At 32.3% G+C, this 12,941-nt stretch overlaps 3 protein-coding genes across 6 annotated transcripts in view; 2 read left to right on the top strand and 1 right to left on the bottom strand.

Annotated features, from left to right (window-relative positions):
* LOC129797635 (cytochrome P450 6A1-like) overlaps nucleotides 1-12,941 on the top strand; it is a 690,618-nt gene that overhangs the window by 61,947 nt on the left and 615,730 nt on the right. The gene's annotated exons all lie outside the window — the stretch shown is intronic.
* The window catches only part of LOC129797630 (cytochrome P450 6a9-like), a 667,408-nt gene that overhangs the window by 38,737 nt on the left and 615,730 nt on the right, over nucleotides 1-12,941 (top strand). The gene's annotated exons all lie outside the window — the stretch shown is intronic.
* Nucleotides 1-12,941, bottom strand: part of LOC129797457 (sodium/calcium exchanger 1) — a 121,904-nt gene that overhangs the window by 75,053 nt on the left and 33,910 nt on the right. For all 3 annotated transcript variants that reach the window (XM_055840046.1, XM_055840047.1, XM_055840048.1), the window contains exon 2: nucleotides 1,596-1,687. In XM_055840046.1, coding sequence (XP_055696021.1) covers nucleotides 1,596-1,687 — 92 coding nt within the window. The remainder of the gene's footprint in view (nucleotides 1-1,595; nucleotides 1,688-12,941) is intronic.

Genomic DNA, 12,941 nt, shown 5'->3' with positions numbered 1-12,941 from the left:
TGTCTCATATCGTTTAAATGAAAATGCAAAACAAATTACATGGAAAACAAGAGAAAAGTGACTTCATACTTCAGTTAGACATGCAATTGGCTAATACTAATTACCATAAGCCATAGGATTTAAGCTGTTATAACTGCATTAGAGAGAGAATTAATTTCCAATTCAATTTTTAGCTTAATAACAAAACAACAGATGAGGAAAAGAATACATAACTCTCTAAAGTTTAATCGCACGTTCAAGAGAGATATATAAATTCAAATGTATATACGATTAGTAGATAATTCAAAGTTTAAAAAAATTGTGAAGCCGTGAAAATCAAAGGATATACAGAGAGCATAAAATGATTTTTTATATCGTTTTTACTTACAAAATTCAGCCATTCATAGTTTTTATTTAATCCGTTTTGCGATTTTTATGCATTTTAAGTGATTTTTTTTGCCAAGTGCATTTTTGCGTTCAGTCAAAGAGATTAACACCCATTTTTAGTGACGTTTTAAATAACGAAAAAAAAGAAAAAAATTGTCAGAGTGATCAATTAATTACATTTAAAAGAGTATATTTTAACGAACAATTAATTATTGTCTCATAGTGTAAAATATTGGCCGAGTTATTGATTTTTTAGTCAATTTGAAAAATAAAATGCAAACAAAAACAGTAAATCATTAATTTTGTTGTATTTTTGATATTCCGTCCATATCGCGAAACAATTTTAGCACAAGAAATGAGAGAGAAAATAAAGCACAGAGCAGAGTAATTTTGATATATTGTAGCGCAGCAGCAGCAGAAGTAGTTATGTAGTAGCGAGTAGTATGTATTTTTTATACGAAGATAGAAGTAGAAGCAAAAAAGAAAAGAAAATAAAATAAATTAAATACACATTAAGTATTTTATGTTAAAAAAAAGAAATGTCGAAATAGAACAGATGAATCTTAAGTGTCAAAAAATATATTACCTACATATATAAATATATTGTACAAAATATGCATAATAAATTGTGGTATAATTTCAAAAAATATAATATTCTATTGAAGAATTTTCTTAGATCAAAAAAATGTGAGAATATAAAATTTTTGTATAAAAGTGTTTCTGTTTTCAAATGAGTAACCTTTCTTTTCTATAAATGCTGATATTCTTTTTCTCTTCAGTACTACAGCAGGCAGCAATTAATATTTGAAAGAAAAATGAATAAGAGACAATACAAAAAACAAACTTGGGGTATTGAAAAGAAAAAGAGAAATTTCTTTAATTAAGGGATGGTCACGTTATTTTGGAAACTCTACAGGAACAAAATGACCAAAATGTGAGAATTTCAAATAATTTTTTTGAACACAAAAATTTATTTTCTGAATCGAAAGTAATGAATTCTTATCAGTATTTGGCCATTTAACATTAATGCAAGCAAATTTCGAATTTTTGGTTTCAAAATTGGCTTGAAAATCGCTCTTGAAAGTCCCCGAGTTTCCAAAATAACGTGACCATCCCTTATTTTGCATATTTCGTTAACAGAAAAAAAGAGTATATCCATTGGAGTATTCAATAATAAATTTAATTATTCCACCACCGATAGGAGCCAAATTTAATAACGAATAACTTACCTCCGACCATCTGAGGCTCCCCCAAATTTACATACAACAGCACATCCTTTTCGTAGCTACCCTCCTCCAGAACCACGAGGGGAATCATTTTTCTATGAATTTTCCCCACAGCATGAGCCGGATCCGGAAAATAGAAAAGAAAAAAGCAAAATTTGAATAACGAGAACAAGAACAACTTGAGACATTTGCTGAGAAGAAGAGTCTTATTTCTAAAGTATATATTCTCAATATCAATATCCAGATCCTCCTTTTTTATGAAACAAGCAAATAAATAGAACAGTGTATACTTTTTTTTATAACTCCTCATTGGAGGATTTCAATAGCTATAGCAGAAAAAAAATCCAGGATACTCTATCAACCAAAATTCGCGGGGAATAGAAAAAAATTGAGTAGGTACATGATACGTTTTCATGAGTTTGATCGATTCGTACGCATACTAAGGAAAGAGGAAGTGAGAAAAAGATGGAGAAAAATGACATTGATATTGCGAACTTGATGCGGCGAAAGCTCTCATAAACTATCTATGAATATAAGAAAGGAATCCCCCAAGGCGTCAAATCAATTCACTTGGGTAGAAAGATGTCTGTGTACAAAGTCAAAAGGCTTTCTGATCTATGATTTAAGAAATACTAAGATTAAAGATTAGGATTATAATTTGAAATTACTGTTTAATTTATTAGAACATAAACTTGTTATTTTAAGTAATTTTTATGCTTTTATGAAACGTATACAGAAAGTATTATCTCTAACTTTGATTCTTATTCAAAATCACATTTTATTTGATTATACAAATCCGTCATTTGATATACATACCTATATATACATACATACAATTGAGAATTGTAAAGTTTTAATTCTCATCTGTCAACATATGAAAAGCATGAAATTATTTTTTTTTCCTTACATTCATATGAGACGACAAAAAATCCGCAGCAGTAAAATTTCAATTTTTTCTTCGCTTTGTTATCATTCAGTGTAATCATATTTTGATGGGATTCTCTGCCTCTTCACGCCCTATTCATTTCTATTCGTACGCCCCCATGAGAAAGTCGAATAAAATTACAAAATATTATGAATAATTCCCCAATGAGTTTCGTTATTCCCTTTCAGTGCTTTTCTTTGCCTCCACCACGCAAAGACGATATTTGCTGAATTGGGGGCGACGAAGAGGAAAAAAAGGCGAACAAGGAGCTTTAAAGGTGAATTAGTATGATGAACTCTTTAATTTAGCAACGAAAAAAAAACTTACATATAGTAAAGTTATTGCTTACTGTGAGCAAAGTGACGTGTTTTTCTCATAGTGTTGCAACAAAGTTTCTTACGTAACACTCAATTTATTGGAAAACTCTTAGAGAATTAAATCTCTTTCTATCTTATATGTTTTCCCATTACTTTTCCATCTCACTTTCCATCAATTCGCATTCTTTTACTTTTGTACTCCTTGCATACTTTTTCAATAGAGACGCCTCCACGCCGGGGTGGAGTTTTCACACCGTTAACTCCCGAAATCAATATTCAATGAAAAATTTATGAGACCCTCGACATGAGGAAACGCTCTATACGCGGTGCCAATTTAACGTTTTCATTTAATTATTTGCAAAGGAATGAGGAAATCTCATCAATTGTTCATGAATACCGTCTCATGGGGGGGTTTTCTGACCTTTCTAAACACTCCAATAATGACCACTCCCTATAGAATGACTACTAGAGGTACTACATACATATAAGGGAGCGATTGTGAAATTTTTTTTGGAATGACTTTCATTTTATCGATATGACACTTTTATGAGCAATTCTTGTGCGATGATGACGAGCCCTCAAATGATGGCCCATTGATATTCCCACATAGGCGCCAACCACATCATGATGAGGCAGAATGGAAATTGGAAAACTTGAGAACTAATACGCCAAAATGGAAGGCTTATACGCCAAAGGTTATATTTTCCTTAATCAAACAAATTCGATTATAAAAGTAAAGTGAAATTTTGTCAAAGTTTTAGGAAATGGAACTTTTGAGGAACTTTTTGAGGATGTGAAGAAAGACGATTTATTGTATGTACTATGACAATATATATGTAGATATTATATATTTTCATAAGAAACTGATGATGAGATGATGCATATCTTGGGATTGCAGTCACTTGCAGACAAAAACTCTTTATGTCACTTAAAGTAAAATGTAGCGGTATATAAAATTGTCATGAAACTATATATAAATGGTTTCAAAAGACTTTACATTAATATCACATAACTTATCATTGGTGTATATAGATATATGATGTAATATTAATGTTGTCCTAAGCAAAGAACATTGACAATCATATGTACACTTATGTACATTCATATACACATAAAATGTATATGTATATATTTTTTAATATCCTTTTTATATGAATTTTCAACAAGGCTCTTTATCCACGTCTTGTCCCCATCATAAACTTCATAGATTTTCATAAATGTCATGGCAAAAAATTACAATTTTCCTCGTGGGAATATAGATGGAAATTGTCCCCAGAAGCCTCATATTGTGGTTAACATTTTGTTCATGACAACGTACAGGTGAGCAATGCTTCGTGCTGTTGGCAATAAGGTGGAGCAATTCGTGACATATTATGAGAAACGCGCAATGAATGAATGACCAATTTGTTACACGACGTATTACGGCGATTTAAAGCGATGAAAACTTTAAAAAAAATCAAAATACTAATCATCAAAATTCAAAGCTTCAGGATGTGTCCGAATACTCCTCAATCATCGTTTCCATCATTTTTTTTAAGACCATACTCAAGCCACTCCCATTCACTTTTAATGCAAATTCATGCTCCCAAAAAGGCTTCTTCCACCTATCTCTTCATCCTCAAACCTTGGGAGTTTATATCCGAGTAATTCTTTCCTCGTCACTTCATTTTGTGGAATTGCCTAAATCCGGTGATGTTTTAAAATATAATTTCTTTCGCAGAATTGCGTCACAGGATTAATTATAAGCTATTACTTTGGCGTGGTTTTTTTTTGCATTAATTTCAGCTGATGCTGTGGGCATGAATATAAAAGGAGTTAATGTGACGTCCAATCATGCTGACGATTAAATAAATTGCAAAAAATGTCACCGTGAAAATTCATCAAAAACAACAAAAAAATTAATGGTGTTCCGTGAATTAAAGTTTACATTAGAAAAAAAAACAAAAGAGAATTCTGCAAAGACCATCATGCTAATTAAATGGTATATACATCTGTTTGCATTTCCATTCACTCTTTTAATTGCAAGTTTATATGTCATCATTTCAGAAAGCTTTTAAAGGGAAATTTTACATAATAAATGTATATAATTGAAATTGGTCACAATTTTCTTCCACGTTTCCAACTGTTCCATGAAAATGAAAAAGAAAAACGGAATGATATTCTCATTTTCTGCTAAATAAATCACTTCATTACAATGCAAACGAATACAATAATGAAGAGTGTGTTTGCAAAAGAGGAGTTGGAAAAGATTTTGGGAATAAGAAAGAGACAATGTCTTACCACGACAATGAAATATATAAATTTGCATAATGAACACACCTGATTATCCTTCAAAAGACATTCAAGAAGATTTCACATTCACTTTTGCGCACCAGACGTCGCGTGATATTTTAAGATTGTTCGTAATCTCTTTGGGAATCATAAAAAGAATTTCTCAAATTTTTCCTCAATGGACGCCTCTGGAATGCTTATCTCCGACCGCTGATGTTTCGATCGTAAAGGTTAGTGGAAATGCTCATTTTTTATAACAACTTCTTGGCTATTTTATCGCTTTCATAGCGTAGGAGTAAGCAGAAAAAATTAATTTGAGCAATCCTCCCCTCTCTTTACCCTCAGCGTTAATGAACATTCCAGTGAGTAATTTGATGTCTTATGTAGTTACCTATGTAGATGAAAATTTATACAATCTTCTGAACAAGCCTTCATCCCCCAGAGACGTGAATATTAAGAAGAATTTTATGACATTCCTCACAGAAGGGATCATAAAAATTACTCATTTTCTCCTGTATGTATACATACACTTTTCCTTGAATAACTTTTCTCTGTGGGAAAACATAAATATAATACGGCACCTTACATTTATCTATAAAGCACAAAGAATACAGAGGTTTAACACACTGAAGAGCCATGACCAATTTTTATCGCTTCATTAATTGAAGTTTAATGATTTTTTTTTTAAGAAACCAACAAAAATAACTTAACACAGCATTAAACTTGATGATGTTTAAAAAGTCTTAAGGTGTTAAGATCAGTGGAGAACGTAAAAAAGGTATTACTTCGAGAGAAAAAAATACGAAATGTATTCACAAGTAAACAGATTAAAGCGATAAAATGCAATAAAGATGCGAAAATGTGGATATGAAAGAGCATTTTAAATACAATTTTCCACGTCCTATGTTTTTGGATATCTTCTCAAGAAGAAGGAATATTTTCATTATACCTTCCCGACAAATACGGTAGTCCTTTTATTGACATCATTCGTATGTCGAAGGATGCTTTCCATTCGCACCGTCATTTGGTTTTATTAATAAAATACCATACTCATGTCACGCATCACATAACGACTTTCCATGTCATCAAAGCCCCGTATTGGATTCCATTTAAATCAAACAGAGATACATACAGAAGGGCCGGAGGTTGCCGTGAATTATGTTGAGTGTGTGATTTCCAGTGCGTATGATATGTATCCGTGTCACAGCATGTATTTTATCTGTGGCACTGAATAATGAAGGGAAAATGGAATTGTAAGACATCCAAATAAAATAAAACATCTCCTGAATATGGGAGCTTGGAAGCTTGGTGTATTTAATCCAACCATTTGGTCATAGAAACGTTAAAGATTAAATTGGGTAAAGCTCTTCAATTAAGTTAAAACAAAAGCACATAGCACAAAGCAAAAGAAAAACTACCCTCTTGCAAGTGTGCTATATATAATTTTCCGCGGGCAGATTGCAATTTAAAAGCTCACGATTCTTCAGTGAGTTTTCTTACATTTCTTTGGTGTGTGAAATTTTAAATTGCCTCTCATTCAGCGATGTGAATACTGAATGCAGGCGGAAGGAAATTGAGGACGGGCTGGTTGGCACGCAAAAGGGAAGAAGAATGCGCGCAAAAGTGTGAGAATTTCCGAAAGCTCTTCAATTCAGGTCATTGCTTTTCCACAAATTGTTCCCAATGACTCGCACCTCCCCACCAACCATTCACAATAGCCACATTGTGCTGTCCACTTCTGTAGCAAATGTCCTGGAAATGCTTGAAGAGCAATGAATTGTCTGGAAATTTAATTGCTTTTGATTTTTCATTATATACTTCACTACCACTCATTCCCTTTACTAATACGCGAATCCGCTAATTGTACGTTTCTAATGGGATTTCTATTTTAAATTGCATTCACCAAATCAAAGTTTAAAATTTTACAAGTCAAATAATAATTATTATTATTTATAATAACAACAGAACATTATATACAATACATGCCTAATTGGATCATAAAATTGAAGGTTGTAAAACAAGAATTCACGTCAAGTGTTAACCTTTAAGTGAAAATCCTCATTGATTTTCAGTTAGAGCCTTTACCAGACTTTGCACTGAAATTATCGCATTTGTCTTTGTATTGAGGGTGGTAAGAGGAAGGAGAGTGCGGGGTAAGTGTACAAAAGCTCCGCCTCTTAAACACGCATTGATAACATGAAGAAACATTCTCAATGTACACTTCGTGCGTTAAGACTGATGAGGAGAAGAAGATATTTGAAGAGCTTATTGGAACCTTCAAACCATCAAGGTGTCCTCACACCTCTTGCTTACAGAGCACTTTACATAGTTTCTCGTAAGACCCCTATCTCATCGATCCCTTCAATTAAGTCATAAACCGTTAAAGAGCTTCCCCATGACAGAGGGAGCTTTTTCATACCTTCCCTTCACGCTGATGGTGTTTACTCATCCCCATCGCACAATTGTTCGGGGATTACGTGTTAAAATGCAAAATACGAGACAAATTTAAACTTTCATTTATCTTCAATTAAATTTGCATGTGACGCTGTTAATTATTTGTTGGTGAAAAGCTAGAATTAAATGATTATGTGGTGAGTAAATTTTAACTCTTTCGTGAGTATATACATATTTGGTGTGTGTGTGTATGATATTTTGAGAGCAATTTACACCCCAAACTCTCTGCACTTCCGACCACCTCATGAACATGAGCCAACATTTATTACCATCAAGTAAACATCATATCACACACCTCCCCTTTCTGTTTCCGTCGCATTTGCCATATATATTCCTCGCAATGTGGTCAGGTAATAGTACACTCTGAGCACGTTTCACGTCAAAAAGCTCCAAAGCACCCTTGCAAAGGCTCCAACACTCGTCTGTTTATTTGTACGTTTGTTCGAAAAAAAACTCTTTGATATTTTTACGTTAATTTGTTGTATATTTGATTGGGATCAATTAACGTTTTCCCAACTATTGAATCATTTCAAGTGGTGTATTTTCCGATTATGGGGGCATTTACTAAATGTCATTTAAATAAATTACAGTAGAAAATTGGGCATTCACAATTACGCATTCAGATAATTAAATTAATTTTTTTTCTTGAGATACTCTTCTGCACAACGAATAGAATAGAATAAAATTTTATTCTGCCCTTTGCAGACTAGTGCTTAGGGCACAACGATGCCCTTGTGTTTTGTATCACGAGAGCCCTCAACTTGTTTTTGATAAAATAAAGCGAATAAAAATGATACTAAATGCTATTAGTGAAAGTTAAGTGTAAGTATAGACACATTATAAATTTTTAATTAAAAAATAACTAGCAATTTTCAACATATTAGTATTCTGTAGCCTTTCTGCAATTTCGCTGTCACTGAGAGTATTAAAATATAATCTCTCTAAAATTTACTACACATCTAAATTAAGGCAGATGAGGAAATTTATTCATGTTAAAATATATTCAGCTCAACTAATAAGTATTGAATTATGTTTGTTTGATAAATGTACTGTACGTAAGTATATTATGATGATCATCAAACTGTTAATGCACCGCGCAATACAGGTGTATAAATTATTGAAATGTGTACCCCAATAGAAGATTTAATTTTGTTTTGGAAGCAGAGGAATCATATTTTCAGTCAAAACGCCGTAAATAACGTATATTTAACTATCACAATAAATATTTCTCTTTCTAATATAGACATTCTCAATCATATCACCATTAAAGTTTTATGGGTGTCTCTGTGCTTCATCTCTGTGTATTTTGATAAGCAAAATTGACCATTAAGTGTTTTTACTTTGTGGTAAAATATTGCACTTTGCGAAATAAGAGAAAATAAATCAAAGTAAATTGGTCGACCCTTGTATCATGGAGCTAAATTGTAGTTCCAAAGGGTCCTTAATTGCAAAAGTTAGCTGTGTGATGACAGAAATGCCAAACTTACATACATTTTACCTTCATATAATGAAACTTTCTCATGTAGGGGGACTAAAACCTATCTGATGGATGTAATCTTGATACAATCTTAAATGCACGAATTTTGCATTATTTTAATTACTTTAATTTGTTTATTTTGTCAATTTTTATCAATAGCTATAAAGCACAATCAAAAAATAAAATAATCAAATTATAATTAATTTTCTCAATAATTTATTCCAAGTATATAGATAGGTATAGATAATTTTATAAGTAATTTTCTCTGGCATAACTCATTAGTGCAGAAGATAATGGATAATGATTCTGATTAAAACGCCAGCATTTTGCTATGAAAAGCATTGTTCTTAATTGTCTTAATTGTTCGTATATAGCATCTTTGAAAGATATGTTCCACCTTCTGTTTAATTTTCCCATTGCCCCAGAAAAGAAGGAGTTTGAGGCAAATTGCATGCGGAAGAACTTTTGAGCATGTTCTGAATGAAAGCTCTAATATCGTGCACGTTCAATTCTTTGCCACTCCCACCTAAACAAGCATCAATCTCTTGTCAATAAACATGGTATACAAGCTTGTAATGCTGAAATTTGTTGTTAGAGTGCAAAACCACAAATAGAGATGGAGGAGTTTACCGCCACCAAATTTGCCTCGGTGCTGTTTTGCCAACTGTCATTTTACAAATTTCTCAAACACGTATATTTGTCAATGGCAATTCATATACAGAATAGCACACAGAAAGCACCCGGAGGGGGATAAAATTGAAGCCAGAGAGGATTGAAAACTCAATAAGTCTTGTCAGCAATTTGGTAACTTTTGCCGCGTTTGTTGTTTCTTCTTTTTTTTTGCCATCCTGACACCATTACTTTTTCCACAACGTATGACTGCCACCAAATGTGTGGGGTTGGTGGAAAGTTGAAAAGTCTCGAAAGTCGTATAATGGAAGGCATTGGTGAGAGAAATGTTGGGGAAGTAATCAAAATCCGGAGGATAAATCATTGATTCGTACGATGGTGAGAAATATCAGATCCAATTGCTTCAATTTTTGCTTATCCAACGTAATATGTATGTATATAGTGTACACTGTACAAAACTGATAGAAATCTATAAATGAATATACAATTCTCGAAAAGCTGTTATATGTAATTTTTGTTAAAACTTCGATAAAGCATATTTTACCCCAAGTTGAGACTTTTAAATTATTTTTTTTGCTAAATTCCTTAATTAATTACAAAAAATATATTTTTTAAACTTTTATTCTTTACAGTGTACTTAATTGAAGCTTTGTCTTGTAATATCTTTTATAATTCGATACGAAGGTAACAAATTACTCTGCCATTGGCGAGAGAATTTAATAATCTTGCACCACAGATGATCGCATTTGGTGGAAAAATTCTGCAAACACTTTTCGTGCACTTGACGGAAGGCCGGCCGGTTGTTTATTTTCCCAAGAGGAACCCACAAGAAGTGCGGGAGTGCCTCCCAGAAAAAGATGAGGTGCGGCAAATGCGGTGCAGATGAACATTTGCCAGAGCAATGAGGTACAGCATCGAAAAAGCTATATATTTCGACAGCATCGCAAATTAGCGCTTTTTATTGACTTGTAATCTTAAGTAAATGTTATTAGAATGCTCCCGAGAATATAATGTTAATTTTGGCACTTTATGATAAAATTCATAGCAATATGGTTGTGTGTGAATAATCGCACCGGAATTGTGCGTGTAATATTTTCGATTGATGCTTGAGAAAATGTAATTTCTCCTCAACATACATAAATGAAAATCTAATTTCATGCTGCTACCACGGAAATTTATAAATGAAATTTGGCGAAGAAATCGCAAACATGAAATTAATGTAGTATCGCTTGTGTAGGTCGTGGCGAGTGTGAAGGAATATCGGAACGATTGCAGATTATGTTCGAGATTAGTCGCCTTGGATGAATTTATTAGACATGTTGGCCCACTGCCAGGACCCATTGGAGGTTTCTTTTGTATGCCCGACAGTGTCTCCTCTTTACCGAATTTTATAAGCCATCACTCTCTCTTTCTCACCCATAAAATATCCCCGTCACACAGCCTTTTTGGATCCTTCGCATCAACACTCATACATTCCATCCACCAAATAGGAGGGGATGATTAAAAATACAACATGAACATTCTACATAATGTACATATACACCGCAACATGTACGAAGAAGATGGAAAAAAGAATATAATTTTGTAACATAGGAGAGACACTAAACTTTTAATATTAAAGTACGGAAGTCGTTTGACCACAGAAAGGTCGCTTTGTGGGCACCCATCGGGATTCTACACAAATTCACAAACTTACAACATAGTATATATGTACATATTATAAATACATTATATAGATACATGAAATACATATTTAATAGCAAAACCCATGAAACTATTTTACCCCGCGTCAATCTAAAGTATCCCTTAGTCAAAGAACTCCATAATTTCATACTTAATTGACTTTGAACATGAAATCAGTCAGAAAATAATATTTAACAAACTTACAAAGTTACCTAAAGTAAAGTTTTATGTTTAGCATAATGTTTAGTTATTAAATTGTTTTTTTTTATTTCCTGTTCTTCAACAGAGTTATAGGCTTCGTTTAATTAACCTGTTAAAAAAATTATTTATTTATATTTTCATAATATTTAGTTTATTTGTGCAGAAAGTTCTAAAACTCTTTAACTGTTTTAAAAAATTAACAAATTTATTGTTATGAATAGTTTCAAGTGAAAGAATAGTTTCTGAGCTTATTTAAGAATTCTAAAATGCTTGTAAAAGCTCCTGAAATAATAATTTAGTTGCTTTTTCATCCTACAGTGAACTAAATTTTTGAAAATTTGATCCTCCTTATATTTGAGAATAACCATAAAAAATACAGAATTTCATGTCAAGTATATAAAAGGCTTATATTTTATTATATTTACATAACGAATACTTTTTTCTCTTATAAATAAGGATTCAATTCATATTTTGATACCGTATGGATTTTATGAGTGGCAGTGCTTCTAACAAATGACAAAAATCTGTGGCATGTGAGTAAGGCAAATATTTAAACTTTTCAGTAAAACTCGATAAAATCACAGAATTTCCTCAAAAACTAAATTTGCATAATAAGAAAAAATCATCGTGCATGGAAAATGGGAACATGAGTTACAACTTTCCATTCCAAATATTATTTTTCCCCAATTCTCCGTTAAGTACTTTTGCACAGTATTCAAATGCAAGGCACTTTTTATGTAAGTTTCACTAAAACGACAGACATGAGATTATCTTCAACGGTGGTACATGGAGGGAATATTGCAATTGTGAGCGATTTATTCACAATACTCAGATTAAATTTATCTTAATTTCATATATACTGGTTGAGCTGTACAAGGAAAAGCTTCTCTGAAAAATTTTATAATTAATGTTGAAATAAATTTTCTAGAAAACTATTTTTAACTGAATTAAAAAACAAATTCTTAAGAATTAATAACTAAACCTTCAAAATTTATTCAGTTATTACTCTTTTCTGTTCTTAATTTTCGGTAAAATGTCCAGGGATGGCAGGTGATAACCAATGACACTTCACTCAAAGTAATTAATTCTAGCCGGATTACAATTCTATTCTTTCACATTAACTTGTGTCATCAAAAGCGATTGCGTTGGTGGGAATTCTTCCATTTAACGTTCATCGTAAATTTGATTGCATGAGGATACATAAAAAGGGATTTTCTTGTATGAGAAATAGCTATTAAGTACCTACCTACATTCCCTTATTAAAATTTTCAAAGCGAAAATTTCGTTTAGTAGTAGAAGAACAAAACTCGTACTGAAAATCCTCTTTGCAAAACTAAATCAACTATAATTTCATATTCGATTTCTTGTTTTAATGACTACCAATTCGAAAT

The sequence above is a fragment of the Lutzomyia longipalpis genome, chromosome 1 (assembly GCF_024334085.1).
Source record: "Lutzomyia longipalpis isolate SR_M1_2022 chromosome 1, ASM2433408v1".
Taxonomy (NCBI): domain Eukaryota; kingdom Metazoa; phylum Arthropoda; class Insecta; order Diptera; family Psychodidae; genus Lutzomyia; species Lutzomyia longipalpis.
Note: the sequence above shows the minus strand (reverse complement) of the source record. Positions and strands in the feature narration are given on the sequence as shown.